The sequence below is a fragment of the Leptinotarsa decemlineata genome, unplaced genomic scaffold (genome assembly GCF_025532065.1).
Source record: "Leptinotarsa decemlineata unplaced genomic scaffold, Ldec_3_MD MMD2_tig00001393_RagTag_RagTag, whole genome shotgun sequence".
Classification (NCBI taxonomy): Eukaryota; Metazoa; Arthropoda; class Insecta; order Coleoptera; family Chrysomelidae; genus Leptinotarsa; species Leptinotarsa decemlineata.
Window position 1 is genome coordinate 12,842,895 of NW_027412562.1, and position 20,058 is coordinate 12,862,952.

Below are 20,058 nucleotides of genomic sequence, written 5' to 3' on the forward strand. Positions count from 1 at the left end.
TATTGAAAAAAAAAATACCACGCTGCCCATGCCATACAAAAAAACTGCCGACATTCGGTAACTATTTAGTTTCCAAGCCATTCTAATTGACATTAGTCACCGTATAGAAGTAAAACCTAAAAACGTTTAGTTGTTGTTTTAACTGCTGACATGGTGATGAGTGAAGGTGTCGAGAACGACCATTCACAAAAATGAACATAAATGCCATCGGCATTGGCAGAAAACAATAGTTTTATTTAGTTTCACATTCAGTCCATTATCTGTTTACCGTTTGATATCACCATTTGTTGAATACACTAGCGTCCTCAATGGTAGACATTTGTACCTATACAAGTTGGTGTTGGTGGAAGCAGTGGAAGATTATTAAATTATAAATTCATCAGTCATCAACTCATATTCATCATGTCCAATCAAATTTCGAATATATCCACTCCTGTGTGAGTGGTTATCGATAAAATATAAATTGAAACAAAAACAACAATTGACAGACACGTTAGTATTAGTTAATAGTATACTCGCATACAAAATAAAGGAAAGCATTGATTTACTTCAGAAAATTTAAAAAAAAAGTGAAATTTGTGACCTTTTATAGTTTTACGTCCTGATTATTTACAGGAGGTTGTTCATTGAAAAAATGAGAAGATACCTACTAGTTTTGTATTTTCGTACACAAAGGGGGTATTTGTTCATGAGATAATTTTTCCATAATAATTCCTTACATTTTCCTTTAATTGAAATTATGGATATTCGCCAGCAGAAACAATATGAAAATTTTCTGGAGCCCAGAAGACAAGAGATTAGTAATTTTTTGTGGATATCCAAACATTGGGACCCAAAAATTGCATTCAAACAGGGGTCAAGAAGACCCACACCAGCTTCGCACAAAGAAGCAGTGTTGCAGAGCCCCAGAATACAAGAATTGTTGAATGAAGTAAGTTAAAGGGATACCTATTACTGCCATAAATTCAAAATATAAAACATTTTTTCCATATTGCACTAAAAAGTGTTTTGATATTCTGAATTGAAGTCTGAAAAATGTTATTGATTTGTTGGTCTCAGATCACTTAGGGTATAGAAAGTTAATTAAGTGTTCAACTCTTAGGCCGTTACTCCAGAGATCAAGTGATTACAATTATCATCAAGAATTTTGAACCTCAACCTTTCATTGACCTTTGATCTGCTTCAGATAAAACTCATCGATTTGTCTAGATGCATCTCAATGAATATCAGATTCCAAATTTAAATTAGTTATTCATATTATAACTTTGGCCGTACATTTGCAATTCTCTTTTATGAAAATAAAATGTTCATTTAACAATACTTCAACCCTACTATTTTTGGAGCGCAAAACTCATAATCCTCCATATTTTGCTACTTTTACAATGTATTCAAAATGCTTCTGTATTTTTTCACCACAATTACTAGGTAGTTACACAACAATTAAGAGATAAACATGAATATAGCATCTTGTATTAGAAGAAAAGTTAAAACAAATGACATAATTAGTCAAGATCAAGTTTTTGATCTTATATTTCTCTTGTATTTGCACATATAACTTTACAAACTATTGAGAATGAACTTCAACTCCCCAATATTAACAATAATGTCAATCATCTGATTCAAAAAAGTCACTTCATCACTGCCGATACATATTGCTGATGGTCATGGCTGCTACTTTCCTGAAACATAAGTTAGCAAAATTTCAAAGTATTTTAAATTGGTTGTTTTCATATAATAGCCCTTTGTTGCCACCTTTTTGATTTGCTGATGGTCATTTACATATACCTGCTTAGCAATTTCAACATGTATTTGTTTTCTTCATGGTTAACATTTCTTCCACAAAGAATAATAATTTCTGTCCCTTTCAGCTAAAGTTTGGAGCATTTTACTATTAACGATTCTAGTTTCAATGTTGAACTATTGCAGACCCTAGTAGAGTTTCAATAGCCGGTAGAATTGCCAAAATGATAGATAATTCTTATTCTTTTTGAAGTTAGTACAGTAATTAATTAATGAATTATTCAAATCATAACAGAGAGATGCTTGAAAAATGTGTTGAAAGAATTTCCAATGGGTGGTCAATTTATACCATCTGCTATGGAGTAGCTTTGGCAGTTGAAAGGGGTTGAACTATAAACATCCATTGTGGTTTTCTTATATAATGCATAGCAACCCCAAAAGTCTTTTGGATAAAAATAATTTTTCAAACTATCCAATTATTGTAGGCAATGTAAACTATTATCTGTATTTCAGTTATTTGGAAAATATTGATCAATTAAATAAAAGTAATCACCCAAAATAACTAATGGGCAGTGCTCACTCCAAATAATAATTTTTCTGGTGTTTTTTTTTTCAGCTGAGCAGACAACAAAATATTCCAAAATCTCAACTAGAGAAACAAATTCGAACAATACTTGATGAAATAGGATATGACAGAAAAATGAAAGTCGTTAGATGGCTTGGGTTAGCCTTAACAAAAATATGTATGAAAGTTCTTTCTGGTCTATATATAAATACAGCCAAAGTTCAGGAGGTATGTTACAAGATAATTTTAATTTATCTTGTTTGTTCAGATCATGGAATATTTAAATGTATAAGTTGCACAATTACTACAAACACTTGAACTGCATGAAAACAATAAGTACTTATATAGAAATTCTTCATATATGGATCAAGTACATACAAGAGAAACATTTAGTCCACTTGTTAAAAACTTTTTATATTCTGTTCTACAACTATTTGAGAAAGTGATAAATCATTGGATATTTTCCACTTAACAATAACAATATTTTATAATACCTTTCATTGTAGATATTGAAACTTAACTGTCAGTAATCAGTAACTCAATACAAAATAAACTGAATAAGGGTTAATGTTCAAAATATCTGTTACACTGTGGTATTTGGTTGACTTGGTCGTTATAGGCATTTATTCTAGCTAAAGTAATTTTTTTGATGAAAAGTTTATATTCCAAAAAGCACCAAATCATATTGTTTTTGTACATTCTTATTTGTGGAAAATCACTTCAAAGTAGATTCATTTTGATGTGACATCTGTCAGCCTGTAGATCCACTATGTTACCTAGAAACAGCTCGAGTTAGTTCCACATTTCATGAACTTGTCAATTATAATTTGTAATCATGCTAGAAATCGCACGTTTGAAGGTTATACTTTGTTAATCCTTAGCTCACACAAGTTTTGACTTTGAAGGGTTGTCGTTTGTAGGGGGCGACAGCTGGTTAACGGAAAAGCAGATTTTATACATATAAATGTTTGAGAAAACCACTATTGTCGTTTCATATACTTGGGAAAGCTACAGTGCTAGCGAATCATGTTGTGATTATATTTTTTCAAATTAAGTTTGTGGAGATCAAATCGTGAGGTGTAGTTTTTGAAATTACTATGGATCTTCATCAAGTAACGGCCGAATCAATCAGAAAAAAAAACACTATTGATTCCCTTCTAGCAGTGCGCGCCTCCTATTAATTATTTCATCCAAGTAGTCTTTCACTATGACCTAATTTTACAGGGGTGTAATATCTTTTATAAATTGAAGGGTAATTTGAAAAATATTTGCTAACTACTGGTGACCTGAAATAGTCAGGGAAAATTCAAATTTGTAAAAAGTCAAGGAATTATGTGCCTAATACTTGAAAGTTAGGGAATTTCCACTTGTTTCTAGAAATTTCAAATATTTTTCAGTATTGTTTATCAGATCCACATCATTTTACTGAGATTTTCTGCAGTTTTTTTTATCTGATAATATTGTATTTAGTCATAACATGGTAAAATATCTTTTTTAGCAAGAAAGTAGTTGTTTTCCGGCAGGTATTTCTCAGAGCTTACTTTAGGAAGAGGCAAGGTTGGATTTGGAAGTATGTAGGCCCTGGAGCAATAAAAGAGTGGAGGCCTCCAATTCATACAGCTGATATATGTATATATATATTAGCTGACCCGGCAAGCATTGTTTTGCCACATACATTATTTCTATCAGAACAGTAACACAACTACTATTAATCTCTTAATGCCATAGTGTATACAATATTTTTCGTTAGTCCATGTTTATCTAGCTTTAACAGTGTTTTTCATTAATTTTTTAACGACTAATCCCGTGCCGTTACACATCTGTGGTGGATTCAAATTAGGAAGCAATCCAACCTTCAGTTGTAAATTATGCAAGCCTGGCAAATCCAATGAGTTCAAAAACTCTATTGGATAATTCACAGCAAACTGTATCTACACTCAATGGATAAACAATAATAGTGCCCAAAAACTGCGTAGGCAGTGAGAGAAGGCTTATTCTGTGAAAGAGAGGAGACCGGCTTCGTTCTCATCCCTACTCTGTGCTGTTTACTGAGTGAGAAGTGACATCGGTAGACACCTGGCGGAAATAACTGATCAGAGTTAAAAATTATTAAATTACTAAATTCTCCATTAGAAAATAGAGATTGGTGATAGAAGGGTAAAAATTGAGGGTTATATGTATTTTTCAATGCTACATCATAAAAAAATCATTTTGTCCAAAAAATTATTAAAAATATGTTTCTGGCTATTTACCCTTCGTCAATACGGTACGGTACAGCCAAGTGTAAAGGATAGATAGGCAACACTTGGTTGCAAAAAAGGGTCGAAAACAAACAAGCTGATTCACCATCAGGGGCCAACTGCGGTTTCGTGTCATCGTCGGAAGACCTTGTGATTACAAGGACTAACTCCCAACTTCGTCACGGGTGCAGGATGTCACGCAGGTTGCCATAGCTGCTATAGCTATAGCTCTCTCACAGAATAAGCCTTCTGTCACTGCCTACGCAGATTATGGGCACTATTATTGTTTATGCATAGATACAGTTTGCAATATCACCCAAGCTGTGAATTATCCAATAGAGTTTTTGAACTCATTAGATTTGCCAGATGTGCCACCACATAATTTACAACTGAGATTGCAATTTTTTCCATTGAAAGTGAAAGTTGAAATAGGTTGGCTCTGATTGATGATCAAAATTTAGTGGTTGAAATTTACTCAAAAACTTCAGTCTTTTTTCTACTTGTTATGCTAAGTATTATCCAGTTATCTGTGTCAGACTTTGGTGAAGTGCATAAATAAACTCAGAAGACATTAAAGTTCTAAAAGTAGATTTACCTACAAAAACACCAACAGATAAAGTTAAATAAAACGAAGGGACAATATTGACGTCAATTTCATTCTTGAGAGGATTGATACCCAATTAAATTGAACACTAATTTAGAAACATTATTTCATCAGAATGTCCAACAACTTCAAGTGTTACAAAGGCAAAGAGTGCCCAAATTTTTGTTGTACTCAGTGTTTTAACATGTTCCACACTAGCTGTGTGGACAGGGTAAAACAAATCACAATGGGAGGTACAAAAATACTATGCTCTAAAGAGTGTATGAAGAAAAATAAACAAGAGGCAGACCTACCTAAAAAAAGTGAAGACATAATAAATAAATTTAAGAAGGATAATGCAGAAAAAGTTATTGTGATAGAAAAACTAAATATAGACTGGGAAGATAAAGTTAATAAGTTGAGAAGAGATAATCAAGAGAAAGACAGCTACATATAAAGAGATTGAGAAGAGCCTCAAGCGATTTTCAAGATGAAGCTGGCAGCTTGGAGGAGGATCTTATGAAAAACATTAAAAAACAGGAAAGGGAACTGACAAAACTGAACTCGAATAAAGATGAATTGGCACTGAGAAATGAAGATCTCCAGATGAAATTGGATGAAACATTGAAAGAGATGTCTAAACTGGAGAAAGAACTGGGCGAATTTAACAAAATCAACAAAAAAATGCTTACATCGATAGAAACTTTTCAGCGCAAAATCAAGTAAATTTGAATGAAATAGAGTGTATCCGACAAGAAAAAAAATTCCACATTGAAATTAGAAATAAAAAAAATATCCAAATGTGATACTCAACTAAGACCTGGTCCTAGCTCGCCAAAAATCGAGGGCAAAATACTGCCAAACAATTTTGTGGAAGAAAATAAGCCTCATGAAACTTTGAAAAAATTGCCTGAATCATCAGATGTAGAAGGTTATGATAGAACATATGTAAGCAAATTGTGTATGGGTTGAGTCTCTCCAAAAAATCAAATCCTTATTTTATGCGATGAATTTGGATATGGTTTGGGAGAAATGATATCTAGATTTAATAGGGATAGGTTTACTGTTCAAACTATCATCAAACCAGGAACGTTGATTGAAAACATAATTGAAGATATTGTCAACTTGTCGAAAGATCTAGACAGCAATGATTACATCTCAGTTTTGGCAGGGCCAAACGATTTTAGGGCGAATAAATATCCTTCATTCAGAAAAATCAATAGTCTTCTGAACCTCTGTACAAATACAAACATAATACTATCTTCTATACCCTATGGAAAGATGTATAGTGTTAATCAACTTATCTATAAATTTAATATCAAATTATAGAATACACAAAAAAGCTAAATTATTATTCTCAAGGAGATATTTCTTTCATGGAGATTAACAGCCGCGGTGATAAAAAGCTTAATATTCATATCATAGCGAAAACTGTATTAAACTATAACATTCTAACGAAAAAACATGGAAGTAATTTGAAATATGTTTCTATATGCGACGATTGTTTAGAACAAGCTCAGAACATCCTTTCTATAGACCTGTGATATCCCAAGAAATTAATTCCAAGAGTGAACAATGTTCTGGAATAGTGGTTACAATTTCAAATCTAATACAAAAACCTGCACATTATTTTACTGAATATTCAGTCCCCTAGACGTAAGTGGGACGAACTTTATGTACTTCTGAATAGTCTGAATTTTCCCAATATAGTATTGTTAACAGAACATTGGTGTAATAGTAATGAGCCTATATACATACCTTGCTACTCTGTGGTATGCAGAAACTCCAGAGCAGACTCGAACCACGAGGGAACATTTATACTGGTGGCTGACACTGCAGTTACCGATTACTCTTTCTCTCAAGTCGAAAAGTTCAATGACCTCTTGGATGATAAAACATTTGAATTCACAATCTGCTTTAGCAAAAATTATAATTTATATGTTGTTTGTCTTTACCGATCTCCCTCTACGGATGTTAATATAATTTTGAGAAAACTAGAGCTTCTATTGTCTGACCTGCCGATAAATAGTTCTATAATCATAACAGGCGATTTCAATATCAATTACAATGACTGTGATTCTCTGGTTAATGAGTCACTGAAGAACTTATTTTTATCATTTGACTTAAGAATGCACGTTGATACGGTTACTCGCATTTCTCGATTTTCTACATCCTGCATCGACTATGTCTGTAGCAATATTGACAAGCAAAATGTTTCATGCACAGTTATTCCATCCGGATTATCTGATCATGAAGCAGTGATATGTTCTATTCTTTTAAAATCAACAAAAAAACAAACCATACATAAGTATGGTACATTGTTCAGTCTTTCAAAATATGATAGGTTCTATCAAAACTGCCTTGAAATGGACTGGGTGAGCATACTTTCTGAATGTGCATTGTCCGATGTGTTTAATAAATCGTTTCCAGAACAAATAATTAAAAATAAATGTAAAGTGCCATGGGTGACAAAAGGACTGAAAACATCCTCTAGCAACCTGCGCTCACTGCATTATATCAGAAAATTCACAAATGAAACATTTTTCTGGAACTACTTCAATGATTACAAAAAAGTCTATCGATTCACTATCAGTCTAGCTAAGAGGATATATTACAGCAACAGAATGGGGGAATCAAAGAATAAAATTAAAGAAACTTGGTCAATTATTAGTGATATAAGAGGTAAAACAAAAAAGAAAAACTCTGAACTCCCACTTAATCCTAATATAATAAATGAGTTCTACTGTTCTATTGCTAAACAGTTGAGTAAAACAATTCATGATACATTGATCAACTTAGACAATATAAAAATTCATGACAGTCTTATTTTATATGACACTGACCTTAATGAATTGTTCAAAGCACTCCATGACATTAAAAACACGGCCGGATATGATGATATTTCCGTTAAGATTCTTTTGAATTTACCACTCAATGCTCTACGATTCTTTTGAATTTACCACTCAATGCTCTACAAACTTTGGTCGCCCTTATTATTACCTCATTTAGAACTGGCTCATTTCCTTCTTCTCTGAAAACTTCCGTTGTCATTCCAAAACATAAAGGTGGTGATTTAGATAATCCCTCCAATCTGCGTCCTATTTCCTTAATACCGACTTTATCAAAAATTATTGAGAAATTAGTCAAAGTACGTTTAGATGAATTCTTAAAACTGCACTGTATTATAAGCAAAAACCAGTTTGGGTTTCAGGCGAAAAAAGATACAAATGATGCTATCTTTTTTTTTATATGAACTTTACTCTGAATTGAATGCTGGTGAAGTAGCTGCCGCAATTTTTTGCGATATTTCAAAGGCGTTTGATTGTGTCAATCATAAAATTTTATTAAAAAAACTTCATAAATATGAATGTAGAGATGTAACGAACACTTGGTTCGAATCGTACCTTTCAGGTCGGAGTCAAATGGTGAGGACAATGGAACTCTCGGAGAACAGGGCCATTGAATCTGGTGTACCACAGGGTTCTGTGTTAGGACCTATTCTGTTTCTGTTATATATGAATGACATATCTATGATTAATAAATCTGGTAGTTTCACTCTACTTGCGGATGATACTACAATATTATGGAAAGAAAAAACTCAATGGAGCTAAGGAAAATAATATCATCCGACTTGAAGAAGGTGAAGAGCTGGTGCGATGCAAGTTTACTCTTTCTCAATGTGTCCAAAATGTATATATCATTCAAATGTTCGCTTGATCAAATTTCAATAGACGCTGCCATATTAAAAAATAAATTAAACACAAAGTTTCTCGGTGTATTCATTGATAATAGGCTGAAATTTGATGAACACCTTAAACAACTAAAGAGTAAGATCTCCTCCGCAGTTAGAGTAGTTTCAAATTAGTTGGGTTTCCATGTCGCAAAGACAGTTTACCATGCACAGAGGGCACTGAGATGTCTCTATAAAGTCAAACCCAGAGAATCGTGCAGGAATTTATTCACTGCTAATAAAATCTATCCATCTAGGGGTTCTGACCACTATAGTCTTCTCAATCACTTTCAATTAATTTCTTTAGAAAAAAGGAAAAGATGTGCTTCAATAACCTTTTTGCATAAACTACTGCACAGCCAAGTAGACTGCCATTGCTCCTGTCAGAACTGAACTTTAGGGTACCCGTGCATTGAAACCCGTGCGGAGCCGAGGCGGATTGCCAGTTTTCGTATAAATTAATGTTCATATGAAAGTAGTAGTTTTGAAATGATTTTTTCTTTCGTGTAATTCAATGTTCATGAGAAAGTAATTGTTTTGGGAGAACTTTTTCTTCCAGTTCATATCTAAAAATAACTTTATATGAAAATAACTAAACATCTTTATAAAGAGTTTATTTTTAAGTTTACCACATTTTATATATTCTTATAAATAGGTAGAAGAAAAAAGGCAATAAGCTTTTTTTTTACAAAAAAGTGAAAGTACAAATGTGAGGTGTATTGTATTGTCTTTATTATCCCAAGAAACATTGAATTTTTATGAATAGGGATGAACTAAAGATACAAATTTAACAAATTGATGAAATATTGAACAAAAAAACACAAGTAATAGGTATTGAAAACTGAAATGAAAATAAAAAAAAAAATTATTGAATAAGGAAACACAAGTAAAATAATATGAGCAAACAGTCAAATGTGAAATTATCCAGATTTAATATAAAAGCATTTAGATGATTCTGGCTATATGAAAAATCATATAATCCTGTATTGTTAATTCAATTCATTGAATAATTTTTCAATTGTTTTTTTAAATTTAAGAGCGTTTTAGATTTTTATATTTCTTCAGGAATTGCATTATATATTATTATAATTCCATCATAATGAATCGATTTCTGTTCAAATTTAGATTTGAAAGTACTAACTGATAATAATTTTGTTTGTCTAGTGTTATGACTACGAATATTATTGATTTATATGGAAATTATGTTTGAAATTTTCGATGTATTTGTTGTTGAATGAATGAAACAAAAAATGTTTGCTTGTGTGGTCCACCACCATGCCCCCCCACCACCACTCGGGGTTGAGTGCCACTGTTACTATGTGCAGAAGTTGAAATATCATCCGTCCACCCCTACTCACTTCCGAATGATCCTCAACCTGCTGCTTGGCACTTCAGTCAAATTGAAATCTGACCTCTCGTGATTGGAAGTCAGCCTCTAATACTTTTACACCAATATATATGACTATTTGTAAAACCTGACTCTACTGTGTGTAATGTGCACATGATGGTCCCCTGTAACTTGTTGGAGGTGGGTGTTGTGTGTCGCGGACTAATTTATGGGTGTTAGAACCAGATTATGTGTGTGTGTGTGTGTATCTGTAAAAAAAATTATACTTACCGGGGCCGCCGGATGACGACTCTCGGCGTCAAAACTGCGAGAGGGACAAGCACATATGCTTGTCCTTCTCGCAGAATCTGGGAAAATCCCTATTCAGTGCCTCGTGAATATCACGCAGCGCTGGGTTAGGGTATGTCTGGATATTCTCGAAGATATTTTCGGTGTGTCTGATAAATGTATCCTCATACTGGGTGCTAAGATCCAGGTCCCGGTAGATGAATCGTTTGGGTATGAATCTGCGATCGTTTACGGCAGCCCGTAAACAGGTGTTCATAAACTTTTGGATTTGGCGTCTGTATCTTTCTGCGTACTAGCCCCAGGCAGTGGTTTGTATAATGTGTTCAAATCTAATAAATTTTTTTGTTTATACAAATTCAAGGTAGATTCAGAATACGATAATTTATATATGCATTTGATAGTTTTATTTTATAAAAATTTCGAAGGTTTCGTTGTGGATTTATTGGCTGATCCCCAAATAGTTGGTAAATAGAAAAAGTTCAGTGAACTTTCTTGAGCCACTTGTGATATACTGTTTGGAACCTTTGGTGTAGTAATGAATATTACTGGAGTTTTTTCCCAACACCAAATCGTTATTTTTACACCTCGACACGTGTTTCGATCACCAAGTGATCATCTTCAAGAGGAAGATAAAACTAATAACTACTCAAAACTAAAGCTACTTATACTAATCAGGTACATCATACAGGTAGGTAATCAGTAATACCACCCATACAAGTGTACCACCCTCAATTAATTTTACAATTGGCCTTTCTATTATTTACAATATGTCCTTATGTATGTTTAAATGTTACAGCTATATATAGAACAATTTTCAGCTATATAAAATTAGTTTCACAATATTGCCTATCTAAATATATTTACAATGTGTCTTTTTGTAGTAATCAGTAAACCCAACAATATTATTTCAACAGGCTATATAGTATGCTATTTGGTATTGGTCCGTTGTCGTTATTCATAATATTATTATGTTTACTTATTTCCACACTCTCGTAGGCATCTAGTTGCCTGTTGTTATTAACTTATCTAACTAATCTTAAAGAACTGAAGTCTATGGAATGGTTTTGTTGCAAAATATGATGGGCAACTGCTGATTTTTCAATTCTTCCATATTTTAAGTGTGCTATGTGTTCCTTATATCTCACTTTAATAGATCTTTTTGTCTGTCCATAATATTTTGCATCGCAGTCCTTACATTCAAGTTTGTAAATTCCAGACTTTTCCGAATTCTCGACTTTGTCTTTTGGACTTCCCAAAAGGTTCTGCAGTGTATGACTTGTTTTAAAAACCACCTTCATACCTAGTTCTTTGAAAATCTTTCCAAAGTTTTTCGTATATTGGTGGTATGGAACTGAGATGTATTTATCTTGGTTTTTGTCCTTTCTGAAAGTCGAGATTTCGTTCATTCTTAACCTAAACTTCTTTTTCCTAATTATGTCATCTACAATACCCCTCGGGAAACCGTTAGTGGCTGCTATTTCCTGTATTGTACGTTTTTCTTTTGTGAACCTATCATGTGTTAGAGGGAAAGTCAAAACACGATTCACCAAAAAATTCAACCCAGCACGTTTGTGCTGTCCACAGTGATGTGAACTGTCAGGAATATACTTGTACGTGCTTGTTTCTTTTCTAAATATATCGTATTCTAACCCTCCATCTTTGCTCCTCATTACCAAAACGTCAATAAATGGTAGTTGTCCCTTATTTTCTACTTCATACGTGAATTTTATTGATGGACATCTATTATTTAAAAAGGAAACAAAGTCCTCGATATTCGATTTTTTGGTATCGAATACCGCGAAAATATCATCCACATACCTTAGCCAAATCCTAGGAAAATACTTTGACTTTTCTTTAGTTTAGTTTAGTTTAGTGAACCAGACAAATATGAAAATGTTGGTAATTAACCATCATTAAATCAATCTCTATTCTGAGAGAAATTCATTTTGTAAAAAAATCGTCAATATTGATATTAATCAGTTTTTGAATCAAACTAATTTCATTATAGATCAAGTCAGTGATGGGAAATTGTCCAGTCATATTTGTACCTAGTCATCGGAGTTATGGAGATTTTATATTGATGGCATACCTTACATTCACATATGATGTAGAAATACCTGCTGTAGCTGCAGGCATGGGTAAGTAGTTCTAACATTTAGAAGTTGTGAAACATTATTTTGTACAGTACGAGTTGTTTCACAGACGAGGCGCCGTTTCTGGAATGAAGCGAGTACTGTAATAACACCTAACGGACATATATGTCATTTTGTTTCATTCTGTACTTACTATATTTTATAAATGAATTAAATTTCAAATTTTATTGTGCGGGTTAAAATAATAGTACCGATTTAAAATTAGAATTAAGAGACTATTCTATAGTTTCTCAATATTTTCCATTTACAAAAGTTGATAGAATCATATATTTTACAAGTAAGAAGACTTGAAGATTATCAATAGATATAAAGTCTACTAAAATGAAAATACTAATTTTAGTTGAGCAAAATATATAGAAAAGGATAATTAGGAGTCTATTCCATAGTTTTATAATATTCTTCATCTGCTAAAGTTGCTAGAAATATTTACTTTATGGGTAAAAGTACCTGAAAGATGTCAATAGTTATAGGTCCCGATGAAATAAATTTTGGAGTCTATTTCATAATTGCATGACCTTCTTTCACTAAGGTTGGTTGAAGAGTAGTTGAGTGGTATGTATATCCATGGATCTTTTTTTCCTAATAAATATTAGAAACGAGGGTGCATAGTACGTATTTTTCTAGTTGGCTATGACTTTGGATTATAAAAATTACTTTTAATTGTAGTTTTCATCAGTATACCAAAAATAGTGTACAAAACTTGTACATTTTCTGCATTTTTTATTGAGAACTAGTCGAAAGTGAAACGTCACTAAATTTATAAACAAAAAGTGTTGCTAGGCAACACATTACTGTATCAGGTAATGTTCGATTTGTTGGTCGCAAATGAGTAAAGGGTAAGTTGATTTCCTGGACAGAATGAAATGAAGTATTTTCAAGCTTCAAGCAGTAAGTTTACTTTTCAAATGTAATCACTTTCCATATAGGTTGATAGGTTATTCAAATATGAAATGTATTTAAAGATGATAATCATTGTCATTTCTTCAATCATTATTTACTAGTTATACTACAATCTTTTTTTTCTTTTGAGTTTCTTGACAACTCAGAATAATAGGTTTCTGGCTAAATGAAAAGTTAGTTTTCAGTATCCATTCCGCATAACTAATTAATTTTTCAGATTTTCATGGTATGTGGGGTATGGGAACAGTACTGAGAGACACAGGAGCTTTTTTCATGAGAAGATCATATAATGATGATAGTTTATACTGGACAACTTTCAAAGAATATGTTTTTCAACTAGTCACCAAAGCAGATGTGCCTATTGAATTTTTCCTTGAGGGCACTAGAAGTAGAAGTAATAAATCATTGCCTCCAAAATTTGGTAATTTCCTTATTTCATCCATATATATTTATGCCAATAAATCGTTTTTCCTAAATTTCAGGACTCCTGTCTATGATTTTGAAAGCACTATTTTTGTCACAAGTGCCAGATATACTATTCGTTCCGATTAGTATTAATTATGACAGAATTCTTGAAGAAAACTTATTTACTTACGAGTTACTTGGAGTTCCAAAACCAAAAGAAACCACATCTGTGAGTTTTTTCAAACAAGGAAAGCATAACCATAAAATTAGTGTTTTATTTAGGGCTTCTTCAAGTCGCTCAAAATCATAAAAGAACATTTTGGGGATATTTTCATTCATGTAGATGAAGCAATATCTGCCAAGAAATATTTTGAGGGCAAAATTCAGAGAACTTCGCATAACGTTGGACCCATTCACCAACAAGATATGACAGAAGAAGAAAAAAATCTTATACCACAATTTGCAAATGAGATTGTACATAGGCAGCAGAAAAATAATGTTTTGACTGTATTCAATTTGATAGCACTTGTTATAAATAACAATTATGCCAATGAAAGAGTTTCTTTTACCTTGGATGAATTGACGAAACAAGTAATGTGGATGAAACAAATTCTGGAAACGTTGGGATGCTTTATTCACACAACAAATTTAGAAAAGAGTATCAAAGATTCTTTCATCATACACTCCAACTTAATTAGACTGGATTCCAAGAACAAAGTGTGCTTGATATCGAATGAAGTAACTCAAGAAAAGATCAGTCCTTTGAAATTGAAAGGTCATGCCTTGTCCGACAAAACAATGACTTACTCTGTTCCATTTATTATGTTACAGATTTATGTCAATCCAAGTCTTCACTATTTTGTAGACGTGGCTATTTTAGCCATTATTTTGAACAAGGGAAGTAGTTTAATTAAAGGTAAGTTTTGATCTTGTAGTTTCATTGATAAATATACCAAGCTAAAGAAGAAAATGTATCTCCTATTCTTTACTTTATTACACACGAGTCTGTTGTTTATTGTGTTCCCTGTGTCTACAATAACCCAAGTTTTTCATTATTTTCCTTATATGCAATTAGATTTGAAATATGTATTAATACCACCTAGTTAATAGTTATGAGAAAATCAGGGAATATCACTTGTTTTTTCTAAGTTTGACATATTGAAGAATCTCCCACACCACTTCAACTTTGAAAAGGTGAAAATAGAACCTCTTGCACTTTTCCCAATCAAGAGAAATGCAATACTCGCGTTTCACAAACCGAGTTGGCGAAGAGATGAACAAAACTGCATTGCATTTTTAGTTATTGAGAAAAGTGCCTTCTTTATTATTAGTCGGTGGGCTATGGTTGAAGATTGGCAGTAAACAAATCTAAAGAAATGAACTTTAAATGCTCAAGCCAGTTGCGAATATACCTACACAGTAGGCTGAATGGACTGACGCCTATCAGAAAACAACTACTCCCCTGGCTAATACCACGAAGGGCGTTGGATTATATCCGGCAGGCGTCAGTGCAGAAATCTTCACGGAAAATTTCCTGCATATGCAATTAGCAATACAACGGCAAGAGCCGACCTTCAATTTTGGAACGGGCACACTTGCAGACCGGTTTCGGGCTCATTAGCCACTCATCAGTGCAAGATAGTGGACATCATCGACCTAAAGTCAATGATTTTCCATAATTGAAAATCGGAATTCTTTCAAAGTATTTCATTCCTCTTCCCAAGTTGGAGTGAACAACAAAATGTCACTCCATCTAGTGGACGAGGTACTAACCAACTGCATATCCAGGGGAGTAGTTGTTTTCTGATAGACGTCAGTCCATTCAACCTACTGTGCAGGTATATTCGAGACTGGCTTGAACGTTTAAAGTTCATTTCTTTAGATTTGTTTACTGCCAGTCTTCAAGCATTGCCCAGTGACTAATAAGAAAGTTTTTCTTCCTTATTCAGAGGAATTGGGCAAATTACGGATATGCAGTTGGTTAGTACCTCGTTCACTAGATGGAGTGACATTTTGTTGTTCGCTCCAACTTAGGAAGAGGAATGGAATACTCTGAAAGAATTCTTATGGAATATCATTTACTTTAGGTCGATGATGGCCACTATCTTGCACTGATGAGTGGCTAATGAGCCCGAAACCAGTCTACAAGTGTGCCCCTTCCAAAATTAAGGGTCGGCTCTTAGTTGTATTGCCAATTGCATATGCAGGAAATTTTCTGTGAAGATTCCTGCACTGTCGCCTATCGGATATAATTCAACGCCCTTCGTGGTATTAGCCAGGGGAGTAGTTGTTTTCTAATAGGCGTCAGTTCATTTTTTTAGAAAAGTGCCTTCGTTCTTTTTTTATCTCAATATATCTATTTATTTATTCACAATCTGGCAATTATCTTAATTTTTCAGATGAATTATTTCAGACCTACTACTTCTTGAGATCTCTATTTGCGAAGGAATTTATCATTTTCACTTCTCTGATGGGAATGGTATGTCTATTTTTCACATTTGCTTAACGTTTAAACTAATATTTTCTATAAAAATTGTATACTGGTTATTTCAGGAATTTGAAACTGCTGTAAATAATGGAATAAATTTTGGCGTAATAGAATGTACTGACAGTGGCTGTCATTACCAATTGGGAAGTAATAACAAACTGACAGAATTTCTATTAAATGCTTTGGAGCCATTTCAATTATCTTATTTCATCACTTTCTCTGTGCTACAGGTAAATATATTTTCCTTAAACTCTATCTAAATTACTCTCCAAGATGACAATGGGAACCATGAATATATCTCAAAAGGTTGATAAGAATTGAAATGTCAAGATTGTTGATGAAAAAAATTATTATCCTCAGTTTTCAAGTGCTTACTGAATACATAAATTGAAAAATAATCTCATCAATATACAAGCAAAAAAAACAACAAATAACAATTAATATAGGAATTTGTATACAACATATATTCACGTAAATGTTGGTTGTATTTTATATCACTGTATAAAATGGACAAAACCCAATATAATTATTACAGGGAAACAATTCAAATGTAAGAAATATTATTTTTTCTAATGTAGATGATTCCTAAAATTTTTTTCTATTTTAATAGAATCCAGCTAATACTTGAAAAATACAGTGCCCATTTATAAATTTTTGCAGTTTTGCATGTCGCAGTTTTGTAAACTGTTTAGTGGAAATCACACAATAAAGTATCACCTTGATACTTAATTTTCAATCATCAAAGATTCACATTAATCTTTTTTTTTCTATTTAACAATATCTACAATTCACAATTTGGAACATTTCAAAATTGACCTGGCAAAAATAGAGTCCATTTTCAGCTTCACTCCTGACTCTTTGCAAAGTATCGCGAGTAATTGTTGTACACACTTCCGTAATCCGCGCACGCAACTCCTGAATAGAGTGACACTGAGTCTCCTAGACTTGAGGTTTTGGGTAACCCATAGGAAGAAATCTAAAGGAGTTAGATCTGGTGATCTTGGAAGCCATTCCACAAATCCTCGGCGCCCAATCCATCGTTCTGCATGAGCAGTATTCAAATAAGTCCTCACAGCAACAACAAAATGAGGAGGATGTCCATGTTAAATTCGTCTAAATTATTTTCGACAGTTGCCACTAACAGTGGATGTATCACTGTTTCCAGCATTTCTAAATAGAGGGCACCTGTCAGATTTTCCTTGATGAATAACAGACCTATAATATGGTCACCCAGTATTCCTGCCCACACATTAATTTTGTGGGGAAACGGTATAAGTTTCGCGAAAAAGTCGAGGATTTTCATCAGACTAGTACCTCACATTTTGTCTATGCATGTGACCATTAAAAAAAAAGTAGCCTTATCCCTGAAACAAATGTTTTTCGAATAGCTGAGATTTTGTAAAATATTGTTAGAGACAACTTCACAATATTGTAGACGGCGATCCGTCAGTTCATGCACCACTTTTATTTTGTAGGAATGAAATCAAGTGAGCAATCACTCATCACCCCATGCTATTTAAATGTTTCAAAAGAGTTGCTTCCCCCCCAGTAAGGGATGAAATTAGGGGTGAACTGTTCATACTCAAATGTATATTGTAGAAATCAAAAATCGACGTGTCTCGCCGATTTTCCTAACAAAAGTCCAGTAACGAGTTAAATAGAGGGGGGGGGGGGAGTTAACACTTACGATGCACAGTGTATACATTTTTTTCAGTTTTTTGAGGACATAAATATGTTTACTATTGAAGGGAAAATTACACATACATTCGATATTTCAATTCATCAATGTACTTTTTATCACTTTCAGGGAGCTTCATTGCTAACAGATGAAAAAACCATTCTTGCCAACGTCCAGCAAGTTGTAGAAAATGCTATAAGTATAAATAAGGAATTCATACATCCATATTGTTTGAATTTAGACACATTAACAAATTGTTTGAGTACGTTATGCAGCATGAATATAATGAAAAAAAGCAGAAGGTGAGAACAACTGAAATTATATCTGCCAAAATCTGCTAACCAAAGATTTTTGTTGAGAGCAAATTGATAGTGATGCAATATTGTCATTTCAGGGATAACAAAAATATGTATTCTGGAAATTCAGAAAAATTAAGGGAAATATGTGAAAGATTTGGTAAGTGAATAGCTTTGAATTATGAATTAGTCACTCTTACTTTTTAATTTCAGAGATATACATTCCAAATTGCCATATGAGGAAAACTACTGTCCTGAACTTGACTCTTCAAAACAAATTATAAAAACTACCTGAAATATTTTAGATGTGTGGACTGGTGTACTACATTTTTGTGTTCATTTTTTTTATTACTGTTTGTGTTTTTTGTTTTACATAGATCTTGTTATGTTGTGCAATAAATTGAACAAATTATAAGTATATTGTTCATTGCCATCAACATTCTTTGGGATGGATGTAATAGAGCCTCGCCTCCCCATGAAGCATACTTCCGTATCCTCCACTTGTTTTGAACAGAGTTTTGGTTTTTAAGGAGCGTGCCATTTCACACTGCAAAACTGCATTATTGTCTAATTAGTCAGTAACTTGTATTTACAAATTTTGTATAAAAATATATGATCGAAACATTTATATGGTTAGCTTTCTTAAAATAGCAAACGTTTTGAAAAGTTTATATTCTCGTACTCGCAAACATTTTTCTTAAAAATGAAGAAAATGCAAAATGTGGGGTGGGTAAGAGGCTAGTCAACTATTTTAATGATGAATTACGTTCAATGAAAAGTACTTCACAAGGTTGTGTATAGTAATTACATATACCCAAACATTCTAGCGACATGGCAATATTTAGGAAATTACTAAAAAAAAAATATGAGAATATTTTGATAATTTTAAACGAATCTAAGACAATAAAAATAAAGCTATTTTGCAATTGGTGAACTATGTACAAAACGGCAGGCCTAATGAGTTCACATTTTTTTAAAATATAGTCAAGAATATTGTGCAATAAAGATAATCTTCAAGTATTCGTAAACCTATAAACATTTTCTTACTGCCAATTACGAATAATTAAATGGCACTTGTTATTTGCAAGGTAAAGAATATCTCTAATTTCGAAATATTCAATGTAATCCATTATTATTGTGATTGAGCCGAACCATTCTGAGGGGTATTAAACTGAGCTTCTTCATTATCCCTATTTTTGTAAAAATTTTGGAAATTTTAAACAAAGAGCGCCTAATGAGTTGTTTCAATAAGTACTATTTTCTCAATGGTCACTAGTTCGCTTTTATTATGAAAAATTCTACAACTGATACAATGGTAAGGGTAATTTAACATGTTATTAAAAATGAATAGAGTGATGAAGCTACTTTGTGGGATCTGGGCAAGGCGTTTTACTGTCAATCATGATATTCTTATTGATAAACTGGAATTTCTTGGAATACGAGGTATCGCCTTAACTTCATATATATCATAAACTCATTCACACACACACACACACACACACATATATATATATATATATATATATATATATGCCTGCCCGTCAGTGTCGGGCAGGTCCTCGATTGAAGACAAAATGAGAAAAACCAAGAAAGCACTTGATAAAAATATCTACGTAAACGCAAGCGAAACATAAGAGGAACCAC

At 33.0% G+C, this 20,058-nt stretch overlaps 1 protein-coding gene across 2 annotated transcripts; it reads left to right on the forward strand.

Annotated features, from left to right (window-relative positions):
• The first annotated feature begins 326 nt into the window (after window positions 1-326).
• On the forward strand, window positions 327-18,829 carry Dhap-at (dihydroxyacetone phosphate acyltransferase). 2 transcript variants are annotated; one of them, XM_023161290.2, is made up of 12 exons: window positions 327-492; window positions 616-931; window positions 2,357-2,533; window positions 12,503-12,632; window positions 13,765-13,968; window positions 14,030-14,181; window positions 14,235-14,868; window positions 16,352-16,431; window positions 16,506-16,670; window positions 18,248-18,420; window positions 18,513-18,574; window positions 18,628-18,829. In XM_023161290.2, exons 2-12 carry the CDS (start codon window positions 740-742, stop codon window positions 18,696-18,698), a joined length of 2,040 nt encoding a protein of 679 aa, XP_023017058.2. In that variant the 5' UTR covers window positions 327-492; window positions 616-739; the 3' UTR covers window positions 18,699-18,829. The 2 variants fall into 2 exon arrangements, with proteins under 2 accessions (XP_023017058.2, XP_023017057.2); XM_023161289.2 differs by lacking the exon at window positions 327-492 and having other exon boundaries at window positions 499-931.
• Window positions 18,830-20,058: the final 1,229 nt, after the last annotated feature.

What these genes read in the sequence shown, in the direction of transcription:
- Dhap-at (XM_023161290.2), top strand. Translation starts at nt 740, where the DNA reads ATGGATATTCGCCAGCAGAAACAATATGAAAATTTTCTGGAGCCCAGA. An exon ending in TGCTGTAGCTGCAGGCATGG is followed by an intron (nt 12,633 to 13,764) that starts GTAAGTAGTTCT and finishes TTAATTTTTCAG; the next exon opens with ATTTTCATGGTATGTGGGGT. An exon ending in TCACTTCTCTGATGGGAATG is followed by an intron (nt 16,432 to 16,505) that starts GTATGTCTATTT and finishes TGGTTATTTCAG; the next exon opens with GAATTTGAAACTGCTGTAAA.